Source organism: Hyperolius riggenbachi, chromosome 12 (assembly GCF_040937935.1).
Source record: "Hyperolius riggenbachi isolate aHypRig1 chromosome 12, aHypRig1.pri, whole genome shotgun sequence".
NCBI classification, from domain to species: domain Eukaryota; kingdom Metazoa; phylum Chordata; class Amphibia; order Anura; family Hyperoliidae; genus Hyperolius; species Hyperolius riggenbachi.
In genome coordinates this window covers 117,006,130-117,029,789 of record NC_090657.1, presented here as the reverse complement: position 1 = coordinate 117,029,789, position 23,660 = coordinate 117,006,130, and the positions used below count along the sequence as shown (strand labels likewise).

The window sequence follows — 23,660 nt, the reverse complement described above, 5'->3', positions numbered from 1 at the left end:
TATCTCTCTGAAACTTCTTCTTTTTATTTTCAATCACATCAAGCTCTAGTTTTTTGATATCATTCTTAAGTTGCTCCAGAAATGGCTCAACTAAAGTCTTTTGATCATATTTAGTGAGTTGTTTTAAAAGATCCATATTCTTGTTCTTCAAACTTAGAAGCAATTCTTTATCTAGATTAATTAACATCTGTACAATTATGCTGGCACATTTATTAAGGCCACACTCCCAAATTTTCTTATTCCTGTCTTCTAATTGCCATGAAGGGAAAATTTGGACCCTCAGGCCCCTGGGATAAAAGCCCTCCCCATCATAGTGCTGTAAACTCTTGATGTTCCACCAAACCTTGACATAATGGATATGGTTATCTTTGATTGTTCCACATAAAGCCCTAAAATCTTCTGGTAAAGAGCTTTCTATGGCCAGCTGTTCACTCTGGAATACTTCATTACGTTTTTCACTCCAATCGCGCTCAAAAGCATCGATAAAGCTGTATGCCATAATCAACCAGATAAAAAAGCTGCTCTGAAAAGAGACGAAAGACAGCCTCAAGTTAGACATAATTCACACCAAAGCAATACGAGCAGACATATCTAGGAGACAAATCGTCTACATAGTCACTTTGTTAAGTATATAGACTGGGGGGATAGGTCTCCGACCTAAATGAACATACTACTAAAAGAAAAAAGAACTGAGACCCCCACTGTTTTATAATAATTGGCTCAAGGCGATAGCCTAAATATAGATCAAGACACCTGAGTAAGTGACAAATCTTTATTCAAAACCAGCTCAAAAAATAAAAACAATTAAAAACAGGCAGCCAGACCTGGTATACAAGCCCCTAAATAACATGGGTACATAAACAAGTCAAGTGTATAATAATCATCAGCTGACCCCACGCGCCGTCATTACGTCAGCGGCTGGCCGCATGCGCTGACGTAATGACGGCGCGTGGGGTCAGCTGATGACGCGGCCGCGTCCAGGGAAGTATTTAAACTGCGCCAGCTTCCTTTTCAAATTGTCCCTTGGCAGCTTCGGCGGAACTAGTGGGGCAGCGTGGGTAGCGCTGTGCAGCCATTCCTGGTCCTATCATTGTTATATCTGGTGAGTCTCGTGTCTGTTTCTCTGCTCATCTTTTACACTGTCGGTTACCTTTTTGTCCAATTGATAGCTGCTATCTTCCTTCACTTGCTGTTTGTTTTTGTTTCATCCAATTTTGCACTATCCACTTTACTGATCTTCCCTTCTGGGGAATAACTTTTTTTATTGCACATGATCTGATTGTTTACATTTATATGGTTTATCCTTTGTATATTTGCACTACAGATATTGTGGGACATTTTTCATGATATCTCACTATTTCAGCTGAACACAGGTTGATAAGCATTTGCACCTTTTATTGAGCAAGGAACTTTATAGGAGATTTTTTATCTGTATATATTGTCATATATTTCTCCTGGGTTACTGGTCTGTGAAGCAGATGTCTCTAGCACTTTACTGATTATTTATATTTTGGGACATCGCTATATACTTGATCACAGAGAGAACCAGGAGAACTATCCATTTATTATACACTTGACTTGTTTATGTACCCATGTTATTTAGGGGCTTGTATACCAGGTCTGGCTGCCTGTTTTTAATTGTTTTTATTTTTTGAGCTGGTTTTGAATAAAGATTTGTCACTTACTCAGGTGTCTTGATCTATATTTAGGCTATCGCCTTGAGCCAATTATTATAGAACAGTGGGGGTCTCAGTTCTTTTTTCTTTTAGTAGTATGTTCATTTAGGTCGGAGACCTATCCCCCCAGTCTATATACTTAACAAAGTGACTATGTAGACGATTTGTCTCCTAGATATGTCTGCTCGTATTGCTTTGGTGTGAATTATGTCTAACTTGAGGCTGTCTTTCGTCTCTTTTCAGAGCAGCTTTTTTATCTGGTTGATTATGGCATACAGCTTTATCGATGCTTTTGAGCGCGATTGCAGTGAAAAACTTAATGAAGTATTCCAGAGTGAACAGCTGGCCATAGAAAGCTCTTTACCAGAAGATTTTAGGGCTTTATGTGGAACAAATAAAGATAACCATATTCATTATGTCAAGGTTTGGTGGAACATTAAGAGTTTACAGCACTATGATGGGGAGGGCTTTTATCCCAGGGGCCTGAGGGTCCAAATTTTCCCTTCATGGCAATTAGAAGACAGGAATAAGAAAATTTGGGAGTGTGGCCTTAATAAATGTGCCAGCATAATTGTACAGATGTTAATTAATCTAGATAAAGAATTGCTTCTAAGTTTGAAGAACAAGAATATGGATCTTTTAAAACAACTCACTAAATATGATCAAAAGACTTTAGTTGAGCCATTTCTGGAGCAACTTAAGAATGATATCAAAAAACTAGAGCTTGATGTGATTGAAAATAAAAAGAAGAAGTTTCAGAGAGATAGGCATGATTATGCAAACTCTAAGGCATACTTTTGGAAACATAGGAACAACATGCGGGGCAAAAATTTCCCCAGGAAACCAAATAAATCACGTAAGCCTAAACGACCAACACCTACTCCATCAGTACCTCAGGAGAGACGTGGAGAGCCAGCCCCTAGGGAAGATATCTCAGATTCTAGCGAATGGACAGAATCGGATGTTGAGGGCAGTGCACTTCATCACCTGGGAAGATTAGATGAAACAAGGTTGGATCCCCGCCAGGTGGGAAAGAAACACAAAGGAGATGGAGAAACAGGTGATTTAAAGATTGATGTGGAAACATTGAATGTAATTAATTTGTCAGCCATTCCACTAACAGATATTGAATGTACGCTCCTTAAAAAGGTCCTGACCTATTCACCATTGAATAAATATGATCCATTTGACATGCTGAAAGATCTTTATTTTTTCTGTAGGAAATTAGTTCTCAAGAGATTATATCATAATCAGGAGCCTCAGATGCCTTCATTGGAAGAAATGATTCTGGATGAACAGGATAAAAGTATATTTTTGGATTTAATGTCTCTATTGGATGAACAAACAGAAACAGTAGGGGTAAGTAAACATACCCATTTCAGGCCTGCCTCTAAGTTTTTGCCTGCGTTCAACTCTTGCCCCCAAGTTCAGGTATTTTTTGATTTGGCGTCCAGGGATTTACAGCAAATCTCTTGTGATGGTAGAATGAGGGATAATCTAACTATGGAAGAAAGGAGAGCACTTAAAGAATTAAGCAACAGATCAGACATCATTATTAGAGAGGCAGACAAAGGGGGCAATATTGTTGTTTGGCCTAGAGATCTTTATGAAAAAGAGGCATATAGACAATTGAAAGACACTACATTTTATAGAAAGCTCTCTGGTAAACCAACTGAGGCATTCCAGAAAGAACTTAAAGTCCTGCTCCAATTGGGATTTGAAGAGAAGATTATAACTAAAAAAGAATTTGATTATCTGTGGGTCGAGAAACCAGTAACACCAACCTATTACATTCTACCCAAAATACATAAAAATCAGCAGAGTCCTCCAGGGAGACCCATAATTGCGGGTATGGGGGGCTTAAATGAAAAATGTTGCTCCTATATAGATTTTTTTCTACAGCCTCATGTGTTGTCTCTTGAATCTTACATACGTGACTCAGCTGATATTATCAACAAACTCAGTGATATACAATAGGGATCTTTTGGTAACGTGTGATGTTGAGAGTTTGTACTCCAACATCCCACATCAACATGGTCTACAGGCAGTCAGGTACTTTTTAAATATGGAATCCAATGAGAACCGACATAGAAATTTGTGGTTATTGGAATTATTGGAATTTGTGCTGACACACAATTATTTTCTTTTTAATGGTGCTTACTACCTCCAGGTAAGGGGTGTGGCCATGGGGGCAAAATGTGCGCCCTCTGTGGCCAACCTCTTCCTGGGGTGGTGGGAAAGAGAACATATGTGGATGTCGTCGCTGGAACGTTTCCATCCCGCCATTGCGGGGTGGCATCGTTTCATCGATGACGTCTTCATTTTATGGCAAGATAGCAGAGAGTTATTGGAAGAGTTTATGACAACTCTTAATGACAATGATTTCAACATCTTTCTCACCTTTGATGTCTCTCAGGATGAAGTATCCTTCCTTGACATCAAGATCTTGAAAGGGCCTGAGGGACAACTGAATACCACATTGTATCGGAAAACTACAGCAGTAAATAGTCTTTTGCACTATTCCTCCTTTCATACTATGGCTACAAAACGTGGAATTCCCACTGGACAATTTTTGAGAATTAGGAGGAACTGTACTAATGACGAAGAATTTGAACGTGAAGCAGAAAAGTTGGCAGAAAGATTCAGGAACAGGGGCTACCCCAATAAATATATTCGAAAAGCGTGGCGAAGAGCCAGATTTACTCCAAGAGGGCAATTGCTTCAGACTAGAAAAAAGAATATACAAGCTAATAATATAGTCCGACTGATTACGACCTATAATGAGGGTTGGAATAGAATCTATGATGTACTGAAGACCCATTGGAAGGTTCTACTAAGTGATCCTATAGTGAGTAATTACATTACTCCAAAACCGTCTATAACAGCCAGGAGAGCTCCTACTCTAAGAGATAAGCTTTGTCATAGTCACTATACATATCCACAAAGACCTCTGAGTATTAAAGGGAGTTATCCATGTGGAAATTGTTCCATCTGCTCATTGATGCCAGCTACGAAGAATATTGTTAATTATGTAGACAATTCTCATATCATGCTTTATGATTTCATCAACTGTCAGACACCATGGGTAGTATACCTTTTAGAATGTGGGTGTTCGAAGAGATATGTTGGTCAGACCAAGAACCCTCTTAAATTCAGAATCCAACAACACCGTTCTAATTTGAAATTGGCTTTAAGAGACTATCAAGATGACAAAGTTCTGACTACTGTGGCAGCACATTCGTTGACATGCTCTTTGAGCAAAATAGAAAGATGGAAGGTTTACGGCTTACAAAGACTGCAACCAAATAATAGAGGAGGAAATCATATTACCAAAATGCTACAGTGGGAATTACGATGGATACATAAGTTAGGTACGCGGGCTCCAATGGGCTTAAATGAGGACTTTAATCTAGGCTGTTACCTTCCACAATAATTTGTATCCACTACCTGTATGGGGCTCTTACATCTGGACTGTTCACTATTAGATCTCTTAAAGTTTTATATCTTCTATGACCTTAAGGTGAGGAGGTCAGACTTGTCTTTGTCTTGAATGTCCACGTATTGGTGTATTCGGCTAGATTTTTGGAGGTGGGCCTTATTCAATTACTGAAACATGTGATCTATGATCTTCATTTTGTGAGTGGATGGAGATCTCTATCTGTGACTCCACGGTCCTAGGTAAGAGGACTGGTCTTGTTGTCTTCTCTTGAGAGTTACTTTCCTCTTTTTGTAGAGGTTGAACTTTGTGTGGGGAATTTGAGTCTCTGTTTTCATCTGTTATGATGTTTACTTATATGTTTTATTTTGATTTTTCATCTAGATTCCAGGATGTATTTTGAGTATGCCTTGGAGATTTTAACATAGGATTTGGATCATGTGGCCATCTGGGATAGAGCAACTCTGCCCTTGTGCGAGGATTCTTTCATATATTAATTGATTGTTTCCGAAATTGTTCTTGTGTTTCAGCTGTTTCTATGGAGTGTTATTTGAGGATTTTATATATATGCATATACATTTTTTGGAAAACTATTCCCATGATATAATAATAATGAATTATGAATGATGATATGTATCCTCAATATTTATTTATGCTTCAGATGCCTGTATATACTTTTGAGACTCTTTGGGTTTGTGTTAAATCTTTTTTCATCTTTTAATTGTATGTAATCATAATTTCTTCCACTGGGTGGCGGCCTATTTTCATCTCTTATGTGTTTTACTTTTCTGCATTGAAATCATCATGCATTATACTATCTGTCCACTAGATGGCGTTCATATGGCTTTTTATGCGTATCACCTAGCTTCTATGCGTCTCATTGGACGCATGGCTGGCCGCATGCGCTGACGTAATGACGGCGCGTGGGGTCAGCTGATGACGCGGCCGCGTCCAGGGAAGTATTTAAACTGCGCCAGCTTCCTTTTCAAATTGTCCCTTGGCAGCTTCGGCGGAACTAGTGGGGCAGCGTGGGTAGCGCTGTGCAGCCATTCCTGGTCCTATCATTGTTATATCTGGTGAGTCTCTTGTCTGTTTCTCTGCTCATCTTTTACACTGTCGGTTACCTTTTTGTCCAATTGATAGCTGCTATCTTCCTTCACTTGCTGTTTGTTTTTGTTTCATCCAATTTTGCACTATCCACTTTACTGATCTTCCCTTCTGGGGAATAACTTTTTTTATTGCACATGATCTGATTGTTTACATTTATATGGTTTATCCTTTGTATATTTGCACTACAGATATTGTGGGACATTTTTCATGATATCTCACTATTTCAGCTGAACACAGGTTGATAAGCATATGCACCTTTTATTGAGCAAGGAACTTTATAGGAGATTTTTTATCTGTATATATTGTCATATATTTCTCCTGGGTTACTGGTCTGTGAAGCAGATGTCTCCTGCACTTTACTGATTATTTATATTTTGGGACATCGCTATATACTTGATCACAGAGATAACCAGGAGAACTATCCATTTATTATACACTTGACTTGTTTATGTACCCATGTTATTTAGGGGCTTGTATACCAGGTCTGGCTGCCTGTTTTTAATTGTTTTTATTTTTTGAGCTGGTTTTGAATAAAGATTTGTCACTTACTCAGGTGTCTTGATCTATATTTAGGCTATCGCCTTGAGCCAATTATTATAGAACAGTGGGGGTCTCAGTTCTTTTTTCTTTTAGTAGTATGTTCATTTAGGTTGGAGACCTATCCCCCCAGTCTATATACTTAACAAAATGACTAGGTAGACGATTTGTCTCCTAGATATGTCTGCTCGTATTGCTTTGGTGTGAATTATGAAATAATATAATGAGGGTTTCAAGGCTCATAATATCATGTAGTCATAAAACATAGCTTGTAACCATTTATTTGGTTTTATACGGATTATCTAAGTCCTGCAGGACTACAGTTCCTGCCCAGGGACGTAGATAATCGTCTATTGGGGCGATAGCCACCGCATGCTCCCACAAACTTTCTTGCCCCCGCCCGTAGAAGGGGAGATCAATGAATGGGAATGCTGTTCCCATTCATTGATCTAAGTCCCCGTGTCGATGATCACCAACATCAATGAGATGCCTGCGGTCATTGTAATTAAGGGAGTAACAAGTCCACACATTACTTCCTGTTTGCGTACTGATAGTATGGAACAGGTAGTAATGCGTAGGACATCTTGTGGCCACATAGAAAAATTACACCTACATACATTTTTCTTAATAAAAGACCTACACTTGCATTTAAAATTAAACCCTTACCTCACACACTCTCCCATAATTACTCAAATAAAATGTTTTAGAACTTGCTTCGAAACACCATAAGTTTTATTCAAAATGTATAGAAAACGACCTCACACTGTAAAACCTATTTGTCTCCATTAAAAACAGACATCACCCTCTAAGATGGGATTCATAGCACAGCACAGGTCAATACAAAAATGAGGGATCAGAACTTTCTTCAAAACACCATAAGCTTTATTCCAAATGTATACAAAACAACCTCACACTGTAAAACTCATTTGTCTCCATTAAAAACAGACATCACCCTCTAAGATGGGATTCATAGCACAGCTGGGCTCACACAAATCATGCAAACACTCATGCCATGCACACCAGGGATCCCAGAACCACAACCATACACTGAAGATGACTAACTACCGATTCAATTTCAAGGTCTCAATGGCAAAGTCCCTCTGTGGGTATTGGCCACATGAAGCTAATTGCATAGATTTGTATGTGAGATTTGATATCACAGCAACAAACTATGTTCAACAGTTCCAATGCAGGCTCCTGTTATTAGTTCCATGAATGTCTAAATCCATAAACAGTTGCAGAGAAGGTTATCTGCTTCACAGATGTATGTATATATATATATATATATATATATATATATATATGTATAAGTGTGTGTGTGTATGTGTATGCATATATGCATATATATATATATATATATATATATATATATATATATATATATATATATATGTCACATGTAGCTGCCTCTCACCACTTAGTCGACTGGCACATGTAATTATAGATCCTGCAGCTGTATACTGGTGCAGCGCTGTGTTCCAAGGTCTCCCACGGTCTCTCACCACATAGTCATAAGCCCAGTGCACACCAAAACCGCTAGCAGATGCTCAAAACGCTAGAGGTTTTTGGAGCAGATTTCAGAGCGATTCTAGGCATGTTTAGAGAGGTGTTACTGAACAGCTTCTGTAACAAAAACGCCTGGAAAACCGCTCTGATCTAGCGTTTTCCAGAGCGGTTTGAGCTTTTCCTATACTTTACATTGAGGCAGAAACGCTTCTGCAAACCGCAAAAGTGCTGCAGGACCCATACATCTGTGAAGCAGATAACCTTCTCTGCAACTGTTTATGGATTTAGACATTCATGGAAGAAATAACAGGAGCCTGCATTGGAACTGTTGAACATAGTTTGCTTGTTGTGATATCATATCTCACATACAAATCTATGCAAATCTTCATGTGGCCAATACCCATAGAGGGACTTTGCCATTGAGGCCTTGAAATTGAATAGGTAGTTAGTCATCTTCAGTGTGTGGTTGTGGCTCTGGGATCCCTGGTGTGCATGGCATGAGTGTTTGCATGATTTGTGTGAGCCCAGCTGTGCTATGAATCCCATCTTAGAGGGTGATGTCTGTTTTTAATGGAGACAAATGAGTTTTACAGTGTGAGGTTGTTTTGTATACATTTGGAATAAAGCTTATGGTGTTTTGAAGAAAGTTCTGATCCCTCATTTTTGTATTGACCTGCATATTTGTCAGATCCTCGCCCCCTCACTGCGTGAGGTATCACCTATACATTAAGGCCAGTGAGTTCCAGCAACTACTTTTGCTTTTTTCAAATAAAATGTTTGCATAACAAAAAATGACAATTTAAAAAAAGAGATAAATAGTTACCTTAGGGACTGAACTTTTTTAATATGTATGTCAAGAGGGTATATTACTGTTAATTTTGAAAATATGGGCTTGTAATTAGTGATGGACGCAAAACTGAAAAAAATGCACCTTTATTTGCAAATAAAATATTGGCACCATACATTGTACTAGGGAAATATTTTAAATGTTGCAATAACCAGGATAAATGGGCAAATAAAATGTGTGGTTGTTAATTACGGTAGCATGTATTATTTTAAACCTATAATGGACGAAAACTGAGAAATAAGGATTTTTCAATTTTTGTATTTTCCTGTTAAAATGCATTTAGAATAAAATAATTCTTGGCAAAATGTACAACCCAAAAAAAGCCTAAATGGTGGCAAAAAAAAACAAGATATAAATTGTTTCATTGTGATAAGTAGTAATAAAGTTATAGGCGAATGAATGGAAGGAGCGCTGACAGGTGAAAATTGCTCTGGTACAGAAAGGGAAAAAACCCTCAGTAGTGAAGTGGTTAATTACAATCTCCAATTACAGGTAGATATGACAATCAATGATAAAAGTTCATGATTCATGTGATGTTGATGGATACGGCCTAACGCACATTTCACGGCTTTACAAACAGGAGCTTCTTCAGAGGCAGAGTGTTACAATTCAAAGTTGTGACAAATGGCAAGTAAAAACAGTGTAGTGCTGTACATCACATAGTTAAGATGCACCAGGTAAAACCATCATTCCAATCAGGCCAGCATATTTAGCACTGAAGGAGTAAATAAATCAGCGTGGTCCTTAGAGGTTAATACCTAAATACAAATGTCTGTCAGTTTAGTCAGCAGCTAAAGGATGGAGTATCATCCGATGTAGCATTAGCCTGGATAGACTGGGTAGCAGCTGACTATTGACTAAACCAACAGCCATTTGTATTGAGGTATTGATCTCTAAGGACGTAAATTGACTCCTTCAGTTACTATATTGCTCTGTTCATGTGCACTGACTAAATGTGCTGGCTTGATTGGGATGATGGTTTGACCTGGAGCACTATAACAATGTGACATACAGCACAACACACTGGCCTCAATTCACAGAGCTTTACCAAACACTTTATCAAACGTTTGATAATTTTCCTCATGGGTAAAATTTAATTTTGAATTCACTAAGGTGTTATAGATTTATTGATCATTTCATCGATAAAACATTCGATAAATCTATAACACCTTAGTGAATTCAAAATTAGATTTTACCCATGAGGAAAATTATCAAACGTTTGATAAAGTGTTTGATAAAGCTCTGTGAATTGAGGCCACTGTTTGTACTAGCTGGTTTCACAGCTCCATTACAAGTGATATAGGCCTCAGAGTAGAGGCAGAGAACCCTGAGAGGAGTCTTCTGGACAGGGCCGGGCTAAGGCAGGGGCGAGAGAGGCTCCAGCCTCAGGGCGCAGTGTAGGAGGGGCGCACAACTCGCTCAGCTATAATTACCCTATTGTATTTGAAGCAAAGAGAAATAAGAAAAGGAGATACATGGCAGTGACTGCAAGCCAGATAACTACAGATTAAGGTGTTGGGGGCCCTGGGGCGCCTCTTACTCTAATAGCAATCATTGTGGGAGGCATGGGGGGTGCTCTTTGGTGTCTCTGCCTTGGGTGCTGGAGGACCTTATCCCGACTCTGCTTCTGGACAAAAAAATTAGCCGCTATCACAGCTCCATTACAAGTGATATACAGCCCACAGAGTAGTGGCAGAGAGCCCTGAGTGGAATCTTCCAAATCTTCGGATGTGTATCACAAGGCTTTACAGCATAGGGACGAGTAGGAGAAGGAGGTGTATCTACACCTCTGCTTTGGGACCCCTGTGAACACTCTCTCTGGGACTGGGAGCAGAGGCGTATCGGGTAATAAAGCGCCTATGGCAAACACTGTAATTGTGACCCCCACCCCGTTTAAAAATAGCAGGGTGCTGGTTGCAAGCTGAGGCCGGGTTCTAGGTGCAGGCTTGGGCAGGGTGCTGTGGCAGGGTGCAGGATGCTGGTTGCAGGTAGTGGCAGGGTGCTGTGTGCAGGCAGAGGCAGGGTGCAGGCTGGTGCAGGGAGCTGGTTACAGGCTGGGGCAGTGTGCTGGTTGCAGGTAGTGGCAGGGTGCTGGTTGGTTGCAAGACAAGGACAGGTTGCTAAGGCAGATGGCTGGTTGCAGGTAGTGGCAGGGTGCTGGTTGCAGGCTGGGACAGGGTGCTGGGTGCAGGATGGGGCAGGGTGCTGGGTGCAGGCAGGGTGCTGGGTTGCACGCAGGGGCAGGGTGCTAGGTGCAGGCGTGGTCAGGGTGCTGGGGAAGGGTGCAGGATTCTGGTTGCAGTCTAGGGCTGGGTGCTGGGTGCAGGCAGAGGCAGGGTGCTGTGTGCAGGCAGAGGCAGGGTGCAGGCTGGTGCAGGGAGCTGGTTACAGGCTGGGGCAGTGTGCTGGTTGCAGCAGTAGTGGCAGGGTGCTGGTTGGTTGCAAGACTAGGGCAGGTTGCTAAGGCAGGGTGCTGGTTGCATGTGGTGGCAGGGTGCTGGTTGCAGGGTGCAGGCTGGAGCAGGGTGCTGGGTGCAGGCAGGGTGCTGGGTGCAGGCTTGGTCAGGGTGCTGGGGCAGGGTGCAGGATGCTGGTTGCAGGTAGTGGCAGGGTGCTGGTTGCAGGCTAAGGCAGAGTGCTGGTTGCAGGCTGGGTCAGGGTGCTGGTTGCTAGGGCAGGGACATGCTGCCTGCACTCTCCTCCTCTAGTCTCCTCTTCACACCCATCAGCCCTAGTGGCAAGCATCATGCGCATGCGGCCATTCAGGAGGGGGATCAGGGAATGCGAGTGCCGCCAACGTTGTCTGCACTGGCAGCTGGAGATGAATGGAACACGTCAGGCGCCGAGCAGGCAAGGACATACACAGTCTCTTTCCTGCTGTGGGGGCCAGGCGCTGGCCAGAGTAGCAGCAATGGTGCTGGCGGTAAGCCATGGGAATTAGGAAGGTGACAGAAGGGGTGATTAATTTGCTTACTGGGGTTGCGCCTTCCCAGGTGAGTGACGAGGAGGCACCTATGGCAGATCCCTCATGTGCACCCTTCCAGATATGCCTCTGATCCTCAATGTGGTTCCAACCACCCTCTATATCCCTGCCTGTACTGCAATTCTGGAGTCCACCAGTATTGGGCTAAATGCATAGTAGTGAACAGGGCAGATTCTAGGCTAAATTTCTCCCAGGGCAAAAATGTCAATATTGTCGTCGTCCCCCCCCCCCCATGGGCTCGAGAATGTAATGTGCAATGTGGTATTGTGGTATTTAGCCCCATAGTATAGGTAGCCAGGTATAAGTGCCCCCAGTATAGTTAGCCAGGTATAGTTTCCCCCAGTATAGGTTAGCCAGATATAGGTGCTCCAGTATAGGTTAGACAGCTATAGGTGCTGCCAGATATAGGTGTCCCAGTATAGGTTAGCAAGCTATAGGTTCCCCAGTATAGGTTAGCCAGGTATAGGTGTCCCCTGTATAGGTAGCCAGGTATAGGTGCCCCCAGTCAGGGTCGGACTGGGACACTAAGGGCCCACCAAGGAAGTTTCAGCCTGCCCCCCCCCCCGATCCCCTCCTCCTCCTCCCCCCCCCCCCCCCCCCATTTTGGGCTCACATACACATGTACTCTATAAATTTTGCATGAGTTTATGGTAGGGAAAAGATCGTGAGCCCTTCTGAGGACAGCCTCCAATAGGGATATGTCCACATGCGGCGCGCTCAGCGCGCCGCAGCGAAAGTAAATGGGTGTCACCACGCACTGGAACATCGACGTGGTCACGATGAGTCATGGGCAGACTTAAAAAAAACCCAAACACAACATAAGTAGCGGTGTTATTCACAGAGATTAGGTCCGGCCAGATACATTTTAGATAAAATATTCAAGTAGTTACATGCCTCATGACAATTCATCAAGTAGTCAAATCGCAGCAGATTTTCCGTCAAAATGCAATCAGGTTGGCGGCAGATACCCCCACAACATGCAATCAGGTTGGCGCCAGATACCCCCACAAAATGCAATCAGGTTGGCGGCAGATACCCCCACAAAATGCAATCAGATTGGCGGCAGGACCCCCCAAAATGCAATCAGGTTGGTGGCAGATACCCCCCCCCCCCCCCAAAAGTGGGCAGCAGTGACCAGAAAATCATAATGTGGGCAGCAGACACCTGAAAATCGCAATGTGGGCAGCAGTGACCAGAAAATCGTAATGTGGGCAGCAGACACCTGAAAATCACAATATGGGCAGCAGTCACCAGAAAATCGTAATGTGGGCAGCAGACACCTGAAAATCGTAATGTGGGCAGCAGACACCTGAAAATCCTAATGTGGGCAGCAGACACCTGAAAATTGTAATGTGGGCAGCAGTCACCAGAAAATCGTAATGTGGGCAGCAGACACCTGAAAATCGTAATGTGGGCAGCAGACACCTGAAAATCGTAATGTGGGCAGCAGACACCTGAAAATCGTAACGTGGGCAGCAGTTACCAGAAAATCACAATGTGGGCAGCAGACACCTGAAAATCGCAATGTGGGCAGCAGTTACCAGAAAATCGCAATGTGGGCAGCAGACACCTGAAAATCGCAATGTGGGCAGCAGTGACCAGAAAATCACAATGTGGGCAGCAGGCACCAGAAAATCGCAATGTGGGCAGCAGGCACCAGAAAATCGCAATGTGAGCAGCAGGCACCAGAAAATCGCAATGTGGGCAGCAGACACCTGAAAATCATAATGTGGGCAGCAGACACCTGAAAATCGTAATGTGGGCAGCAGACACCTGAAAATCGCAATGTGGGCAGCAGGCACCTGAAAATCGTAATGTGGGCAGCAGACACCTGAAAATCGTAATGTGGGCAGCAGTGACCAGAAAATCGTAATGTGGGCAGGTTGGTGGCACCTAGGGGCCCCCCCTCCCTCACCTAGGGGCCCCCCTCCAGAATTGCAGCCAGCGGCAGCACCGGGGAAGAATCACTTACCAGCATGACGGAGATCCGTAGCTCTGCGTGCTGCTGGCTGGTCTGGTCTCTGTTTCCTGAACTGACTGTCCAATCACGCTCTCGCAGTACTTCCTGCGAGAGCGTGATTGGACAGTCAGTTCAGGAGACAGAGACAGACCAGCCAGCGGCACGCAGAGCTACGGATCTCCGTCATGCCGTTAAGTGATTCTTCCCCGGTGCTGCCGCTGGCTGCAATTCTGGAGGGGGGGAGCGCGGAAGGGGGGCCCCTAGGTGAGGGGGGGGGAGGCTTCGGCCCCTCCCCGCCGATCTGTGCACAATGTCCCCCCTTCCTGCGCTTAGCCCCCCTCCTTTTTAGCACTGGGGCCCCCAGGAGGCGGGACGGCCGGGGCCCACCGATGGGACCATCGGTGGTTCGGTGGGCCTGTCCGAGGCTGCCCCCAGTATAGGTTAGTCAGGTATAGGTGCCCCAGTATAGGTTAGCCAGGTATAGGCACCCCAGTATAGGTAGCCAGGTAAAGATGCCCCCCGCATAGGTGACCCAGGTATAGGTGCCCACCCCAGTATTGGTTAGCAAGGTATAGGTGCCCCCAGTATATACTCACCTTTCAGGCTCCAAGCGAGGTTCACTGCCACTGGGATGTTCTGTACTCTCACTATTTCCTGCTAATCAGGAAGTAGTAAGAGTAAACGGCGCTGGATACAGAACATCTCGGCGGCAAGGAACCTTGCATGGAGCCCAGAAGGTAAATCTTTACTATACCGCTCCTGCTGCCATAACACTTTCTATGCAATGGAGAGGGAAGCATGGAGGGGGGCGAGGAGAAGGAGGGAGTCCCAGTGTGCCGCTGTTCCCCCCTCCATCACTGCACCGGGTGCGCCGCCCTCCTCCCTCACTGTGCCCCGAGCCGACACACGCCTTTCTCGCCCCTAAAAACAGGGCTGGTAGTGACGGTTACCCCCTCCTCTAATCCCCACTACATATGCCTGTTTCATGCACTTTATAAGACGTCATATGTAATTTTTAATGAGATAATGAGATTAATTAACTAATGATAATAATCATTGGTTAATTCATTGCTTTATATACTAGGGGAATATGAACAACAGGCATATATACATTTTTATATATATATAAAATCAAACACTTATGTCCTGAAAAATGATTTCACAATGGCTACTTATCATGAAGCTGTAAGACCCATGAGGTGGCCATGATGTACCTAGAGCATTTTGTGTATAAACATAAAGTCCTCCTAACAGCAAAAATCTTGAATGGCATATATATTGTACCTTTGACTTTTATGATACATGCGTATTTTGGACCTTTGCAGTTTGGTGAGCCCAGTATTGTTGTGTTCCTAATTACTATTATCCCTAGGACTATCACTTGTAAGCTGAGTAATTGGGAGTGATTACATTTTTTGAAAAAAAGGTAGACAATACATGGAATTTTAGAGCATGAAGGAAACATGCTTGTGTGGGAAATTTGGCTCTGGGTACTATACTTACATCTAAATCATCCAGATCATCCATGCTTGGGGCTGGCCCTTTTTCCTTGGCACTGTTGATTAACTGATGATTTAAAAAAAATTGTCGCAGCATTACTTTCATTCTGCCTTTACCTATACTGTACACAGTATATTACGAGAATGCAAAATAGTGTACTGGTGCTCTACAGTAAATACATTTTTCCACAAAATAAAATTAAATATAAAAGTTCACTTTCCTTAGGATGCGTACAGTTCACCACATCATTCTCAAAAAGAATCAGCACCCTCTAAGATCAAGTATTTATTCAATCTTCTTCATAAAAAAATGCAGAATCAAATTACATAGAAAAAGTGCTGGGTCAAGACAATATACTGCATTTATAAACCTTTGATTCTTTGCCAAGTCATACAGACACAATTCTATACTCCTGCATTGTATCTGTATGACTTGACAAAGAATCAAAGGATTCGAAACGCTGTGCATCGTCTTGACCTGGCACTTTTTCTATGTAATTTTATTTTGCATTTTTTAAGAAGATTGAATAAATACTTGATCTTAGATGGCGCTGATCCTTTTTGAGAAAGAAGTTGCTGGATATTCCTATTGTCTCCAAAGGAACAGATCTTGCACGTCGCTTCACATCCATTGGGGCCTAACCTTTGGACAAAACATACAGTTCACCACATCAACAGCTCCACAGTTGCTTCTCCTGTAAATAACTTCTTGGGCTTGATTCACAAAGTGGTGCTAATCCAGTTAGAGTCTTTAGGCATGATAACCATTGCACCACGCTGGTGAAAAGCCAGTTTAGGCGTGATAAGTTTACGCGTGATAAGTTTAGGCATAAGTTTAGATAAGTTTAGATCGCGCGCAAAGTCCTGCACGCAAAGTCTATGCGAAGTGCACCAGACTTTGCTAGCGCAAAACTTTTGATCAGCTGTGCACTGCGGTGCTAACCCAGTTGGTGCTTAAACTTATCACGCCTAAACTTATCACACCTAAACTTATCATGTCTAAACTTATCATGCCTAAACTGAGTTTAGGCGTGATAAAGGGCTTTTCACCAGCGTGCTAACTGTTAGCACCGCTTTGTGAATCAGGCCCCTTGTGTGTCAACCTCATGCTAACAGAGAAATAATAAACAACAGAAAGCATTATGCTAATCTTAGTGCATTATCCTGATTGAGTGCATTCCCATACACCACACCTCCAGCGCATATCACATATCACATGCAATGTGAATGTGTACACACACTGGCACCAGCAGTATAGTGATAACAGTACTTTCTCACTACTAGATGATAATGCTGACCATCTCACAGCCCAGTAACAATCACATATATAAAGCCTAGTACATATGGTACAATTTTTCAACAGATTAACCTCTAATCTGATAAGAAATTGCATCGTGTGTAGGCGTCCAAATTGTTCCTGATTTATAATGCCATCCATTTTCCATTGATAACTACCCAAAATCGACCGCGTTATTGATCGGAATCTGATCAGGCCGGTTGGAAATTATCTGATCATTCCATCGGTCTGAAGGAAAATTGTACCGTGTGTACCCAGCTTAACCACTTGAGGACCTAGGGCTTTACACCCCTTAAGGACCGGCCACTTTTTTTCCATTCAGACCACTGCAGCTTTCACGGTTTATTGCTCGCTCATACAACCTACCACCTAAATGAATTTTGGCTCCTTTTCTTGTCACTAATAAAGCTTTCTTTTGGTGCTATTTGATTGCTCCTGCGATTTTTACTTTTTATTATATTCATCAAAAAAGACATGAATTTTGGCAAAAAAATGATTTTTTTAACTTTCTGTGCTGACATTTTTCAAATAAAGTAAAATTTCTGTATACATGCAGCGCGAAAAATGTGGACAAACATGTTTTTGATTAAAAAAAACCCATTCAGCGTATATTTATTGGTTTGGGTAAAAGTTATAGCGTTTGCAAACTATGGTGCAAAAAGTGAATTTTCCCATTTTCAAGCATCTCTGACTCTTCAGACCCCATGTCATGTTTCATGAGGGGCTAGAATTCCAGGATAGTATAAATACCCCCCAAATGACCCCATTTTGGAAAGAAGACATTCCAAAGTATTCACTGAGAGGCATAGTGAGTTCATAGAAGATATTATTTTTTGTCACAAGTAAGCGGAAAATGACACTTTGTGACAAAAAAAAAAGTTTCCATTTCTTCTAACTTGCGACAAAAAAAATGAAATCTGCCACGGACTCACCATGCCCCTCTCTGAATACCTTGAAGTGTCTACTTTCCAAAATGGGGTCATTTGTGGGGTGTGTTTACTGTCCTGACATTTTGGGGGGTGCTAAATTGTAAGCACCCCTGTAAAGCCTAAAGGTGCTCATTGGACTTTGGACCCCTTAGCGCAGTTAGGCTGCAAAAAAGTGCCACACATGTGGTATTGCCGTACTCAGTAGAAGTAGTATAATGTGTTTTGGGGTGTATTTTTACACATACCGATGCTGGGTGGGAGAAATAGCTCTGTAAATGACAATTTTTTAATTTTTTTTACACACAATTGTCCATTTACAGAGAGATTTCTCCCACTCAGCATGGGTATATGTAAAAATACACCCCAAAACACATTATACTACTTCTCCTGAGTACGGCGATACCACATGTGTGGCACTTTTTTGCACCCTAACTGCGCTAAGGGGCCCAAAGTCCAATGAGTACCTTTAGGATTTCACAGGTCATTTTGCGACATTTGGTTTCAAGACTACTCCTCATGGTTTAGGGCCCCTAAAATGCCAGGGCAGTAAAGGAACCCCACAAATGACCCCATTTTAGAAAGAAGACACCCCAAGGTATTCCGTTAGGAGTATGGTGAGTTCATAGAAGATTTTATTTTTTGTCACAAGTTAGCGGAAAATGACACTTTGTGAAAAAACACAATTAAAATCAATTTCCGCTAACTTGTGACAAAAAATAAAATCTTCTATGAACTCGCCATACGACTAACGGAATACCTTGGGGTGTCTTCTTTCTAAAATGGAGTCATTTGTGGGGTTCCTATACTGTCCTGGCATTTTAGGGGCCCTAAACCGCGAGGAGTAGTCTTGAAACAAAATTTCTCAAAATGACCTGTGAAATCCTAAAGGTACTCATTGGACTTTGGGCCCTTTAGCGCAGTTAGGGTGCAAAAAAGTGCCACACATGTGGTATCGCCATACTCGGGAGAAGTAGTACAATGTGTTTTGGGGTGTATTTTTACACTTACCCATGCTGGGTGGGAGAAATAACTCTGTAAATGGACAATTGTGTGTAGAAAAATCAAAAGATTGTCATTTACAGAGCTATTTCTCCCACCCAGCATGGGTATGTGTCTTATTTTATGTGAAAACATGAGTAAGTCACCTAAATAGATTTGGTAAAATATTAATTTTAAAACAAATATTTGAAAAAAATATGACATATTTCAGATTCCCTACAGGCTGTGAGCTTCAAGTAATAAAGCTTTGTTGGGCTTATAGCTAATAGCTAATAGCTGTATAGAGATGTTCAATGAGGACAGCTCATGGTGACTCAGAACCACCTGGAAGGTATAAAAGGCTTAAAGTGGATCTGAGATAAACTTTTACTCATTGCACAATTGTGTTCCTTTCATATAGTTTATACTGCATTCCTCAAGCCAAATACCTTTTTTGTTTTGTTTTAATACACTAATTCCCTATAAACTAAACAAGCCTCGCCCACGGCTTTTCAGAGAGCCTTGGCACTCAGTCCCAGGTAGCAGGGGCTTATGGGAGCTCAGTCTGGGCAGGAGGAGGAGGAGGTTACTAACCATTGATTTCAGAGGCAGAGTGGAGGAGGGGAGGAGGGAGGAGGAGAGGGTACTGAATTTACACACAGGCAAGCTGATAGCATCTCCAGCCCTTAGCCTGTGACAATGTGACAAACAGAATATGGCTGCCCTCATTGTGTCACAGCAATAAATAATCAAACTTTTAAAGCTGTTTGCAGCTAGATTTGCTGTGTAAACTATCTAAACGTTAGATACGATATATACTGTAGACAAGTTATTTGTTATAGTTACTTTTTTATCTCTTGTGGTTTCCAATTATGCATCACTCATGAATATGCAAATCATATGTTTATGCCCTTGTTGCACTTGGCAAAAATCTTCTTTCCTTATGCCTCTGTGAGAATCCGCTCAGCTGCCTGCGCAGGCAGGCAGCCTTTTGACCATTGTTTAGGTTTGCATGCTGCAGGACTCTGGAACAGAGACCTGTCTTTCCATTGCAAGTTCTGGTCTGTTCTCTTGCTGGGGAATTTGCATACATTCATTATGCAAATCCCCTACCTGCCTTCTTTGATGACTGGCACTATAAGAGCTTTATGTTTCCCAGAAGGCTTTGCTGGTCATTTACCTTCCATGGTCTGTTCCTGATGGACACTGCTGGAGTGTCAGCCGTTGCTATCTAGTATAGTTAACTCCTGGGGGTTGCTTTAGGCTCCCCTTCTAGCCCAGTCAGGTTGTATTATCTGTTTGTTTGTTCTGTTGCCATTGTCCTGCCCCAACGGTGGTCGACAGGAAATGGTTCTGATCTCTGTTCTTGGAGTATAGCTGGTGCAGCGGTTGCTACCAGCTAACTCTTCTGTTCTGTCTCCTGGGATCGCGCTAGCCACTTTTCGCTAGCGCTGGGGATCCTTCTGTTCTGTCTCCTGGAATCGCGCTAGTCACTTTTCGCTAGCGCTGGGGATCCTTCTGTTCTGTCTCCTGGGATCGCGCTAGCCACTTTTCGCTAGCGCTGGGGATCCTTCTGTTCTGTCTTCTGGGATCGCGCTAGCCACTTTTCGCTAGCGCTGGGGATCCTTCTGTTCTGCTACTCTGTACCTGGATCGCACTCGCTTCTCGCTAGTGCTGTGGATCCTATCTCTCGCTTGTCCCTGTTTTCGTGTGTCTGTCTTGACTGCTACGACCGCTTGCTGGAGGCTCGGTGAGGTAACCGTTAAGCAAGCGTTCGCGTCCTCTGTTTCATGTTTGTCTGTCGATGGTTAGGTAGGCGTGCTTGTCTCTATTGTGCTTATCACGTGGAGACCGCGCATAACCGCGTGCACTGTTGCGAATGAGTGTGGTGCTCGCGGTTAGCTAGCGTTTGTTATTTTCTGTATCTCCTCATTGTATTATTTGCTGTGCCTTTGCTACCCTTGTGCCCTGTTTTGCTCAGTCTTGTGTCTCTGTCGGCAATCGCCATTCTTGCGATTGCATTCCCACTTCGTTTCCGCCGTTGTGTGTTCACCGTCGCTGGGTGGCGACTAGTTTGGTGGACACACATTGGTTCTGTACCTTTGCTCTGTTTCTTGTGGGCTATCCAGCCCTGCCTGATCGTACCTTGTCCTGGATCTGTACAATTCCCGTCTGGCATCTGTGGCTGTGCAGCGACTGTGTTCGCCTGCACTCCACAGTGCCATCTGCCGGACCTAGCCTGGGTGTCCTCAAATATACGTTTGTGGAGGAAATCCACCGCGTCAGCGCACGTCTGGTGCGCTGACCGCAAATACGATTCCACAATCGTTACAGAATGACCAGCCAAACCAAAATTCCCAGGGCAGAGGGAACCTTTGATTTGATTCAGATGTCATTGCCTGAGACAAAAGCGTATGTGGATCCTATTATAGGTAGGATCGCACACTATATAAAAGCAGTTAAAAAAATCAGTGCTCGTCCCTGATCCCCACCCATATGGGGATTATCTAGATACCGGGCTATTTGAACCGCCATTTGCCTCATGGGAAATTGGGGCCTTGGTGGAGGAATTTGATTTGGATTGGAAGGCCTTTTGCGATTTTTATATTGCAAAAAGCGCGTATGTCCTGAACGATTGTCTTTACTCTGTGTGCCTTTTGATTGATTCTGATGAATGTGATGAGTGTGTTGTGGATCTGGTGATGTATGTGTGGCAGATCATTTTGGATGAATTACACACACACCAATCAATTGATCCCAATAAAGAGGTAAAAGATTCCCGTTCTGTTCCTGCTCCAGTTCCATCTGCAGATTGTGCTCACTATGATTGTTCATCCTTTGTTAAGTGTGCATGGGAGCCCCCGTTTGAGAAATGGGAGATCGAGCTCCTGGTCTATGAATTGGAATGTGATTGGAGATCGTTTTGCAATCATTACCTTTCTAAAAACGAAGCAGTTTTGTATGCGTGCATTGAGTCTGCGTGCACTTTAATCAAGACTGGTGAATGTATCTCTGACTTTGTGACTCCGCTGTTTGACAAGTGGAGATTGATTTTGGATGAACTACATGCGCTTCAATCTGCTAAAAACACATTGTCAGCGGACGATTGTTCCAATCCTCTGGATTTAAAGAAAGTGAGTTTTGAATGCATTCCCTTTCCCAAATCAACTGAGTGTTTGAAGTCTGAGTGCAAGTCGTTCAGAGCAGTTGCTTGTGTGGAAGTTGAACCAGTGCGGTCTGATGTCGCCACCGCACGTATGGCTGCAAAAGGTCTTTGTGGTCCTGTGTCTAAGGAAGACAGATTTTTTCCCTCAGGTTCTCTAAGATCGTCCGTTTGTGAGCCTGCCATGGGGAAAATTCCTAAGTTATGCAACTTTAAGAAAATTATTGATGTGTCTAATAAAGTTTCTCCTGTTGTTGTCGCCACTTCTTTTGCAAATGAATCTGTCTTATTCTGTTCGCACCTGTGCAGGCCTGTTGCCTGATGACAGTTGCTCCAGTGTTTCTGTCCTAGATGCCTTGCAGTCTGCTCCGCAGATCGCGGAGGTTTGCGATATGGAAGCGTCAGTTTCGCAACCTAAAGCGATCTTGGATCCGCAAATTTTGCGTTCTGACTCCTCGGATTCGACATTGTTAGCCGAATCTAAGAGTGAGACAGCGCTTCGGTTTTGCGAATCTGATGCTGAAGCTTCTTTGCCTTGTCCAGAGAAGCTTTCTCTGAACCTGCCCTGTACCATGAATGAAGGCATGATGTCCACTTGCATTGACATTTGCGAGTCTGATTCTGAAGAAAGTATTGACTCTCCACCCAGTATTCTGGATGCGTCAATATTACCTTGTTTAAAATCTCCTGCAGTGACCCTAGAGGCTCGTCTAGGTATTGCAACCATTGTTACCTGTTTCTCTGCTATTTTGGAATTGCAGTCTGGTTTGACTGCTATGGAGGAATCTGCCTGTAGTGAGGCAAAACTCAGAAAGTCAGAGCTAGTTTTACTAGATATTCCTGTGTATACCTGTCCTGATGATAAAATTCAGTCTCAGTTTATGGTGGAACCTTCCCTGGGACATCTGCCCTGCACACAAAATAAAGTTCAAGTTTTGCCCTGTAACATGGATAGTTCAGAATCCTTCTTAGAAAACTTGGGAAATGGTGTTCCTGAGGTCTTGTTTGATGTCCTGGAGATCTCAGAGTTCCTCCCAAAGGGTGCAGAACTTGTAGGAGATGTCTCCTGCCCCCCAGGTCCTTCTGAGGTGTTGCCCACTTCAGTAGGCATTGCTGCCTTGCTGACTACTTTTGCAGCTCTTGTGGAGCTTCATTCATGTGTAGTCAATGATGATATTACAGTTACAGAAAATTCTGAATTTGAGTCCGAGTCTTCTTTTGAAAGACCAGTACCTGTGACCTTTACTCGTGATGATTTTCTGCCCGGTACTGGTTTTGGTCTTGTCGTGTCGGACTCTGAGGTTGGCAGTTCCCCGACGTGTCCTGAGGTTTCTCCTGTACTAGTGTACCCCGATGTGCTCTGTGACCCAGAAAGCCCAAGTGTGCCTCGGTTACCAGCGTACTCAGATGCTTCCTCAGTGGAGACATGTTCCGATATAGCCTGCCTGCTTGCATGCCCAGAAGTGGTCCCTGAAAGTCCTGATCTTGATGGGTGTCCTGCTAATTTTGAGTCTGGAATGATCATAGGTTCCATAGGGGTTCTTGGTGGTTCTCCATGTGAGCCTGGTGAGCGTTCTGGCTTCTTGGGATCTCTGCGGAGCTTCAAGGCGTTCTGGGAGATTCTGGGAAAGGTTTTGCTTGGTGCCCTGAATACGATCAGCAATGGCTTTGGTGTTGTAAGGGACACTTCGAACAGGTATTGCGGCAGGTTTGGTATTCTTGGACGCTCCTTGGAAGGT

General features: G+C 43.2%; 1 protein-coding gene across 4 annotated transcripts in view; it reads right to left on the bottom strand.

Annotated features, from left to right (window-relative positions):
- Positions 1-23,660, bottom strand: part of PTGES3L (prostaglandin E synthase 3 like) — a 202,873-nt gene that overhangs the window by 7,362 nt on the left and 171,851 nt on the right. For 3 of the 4 annotated variants that reach the window (XR_011025320.1, XR_011025321.1, XM_068263589.1), the window contains one exon: positions 15,559-15,621. The exons of the other annotated variant lie outside the window; for it this stretch is intronic. Coding sequence is in view for 1 of the 3 variants with exons in the window: in XM_068263589.1 (XP_068119690.1) it covers positions 15,559-15,621 (63 nt within the window). In the remaining 2 variants the exon portion in view is untranslated. The remainder of the gene's footprint in view (positions 1-15,558; positions 15,622-23,660) is intronic. 4 annotated transcript variants of the gene reach the window in all.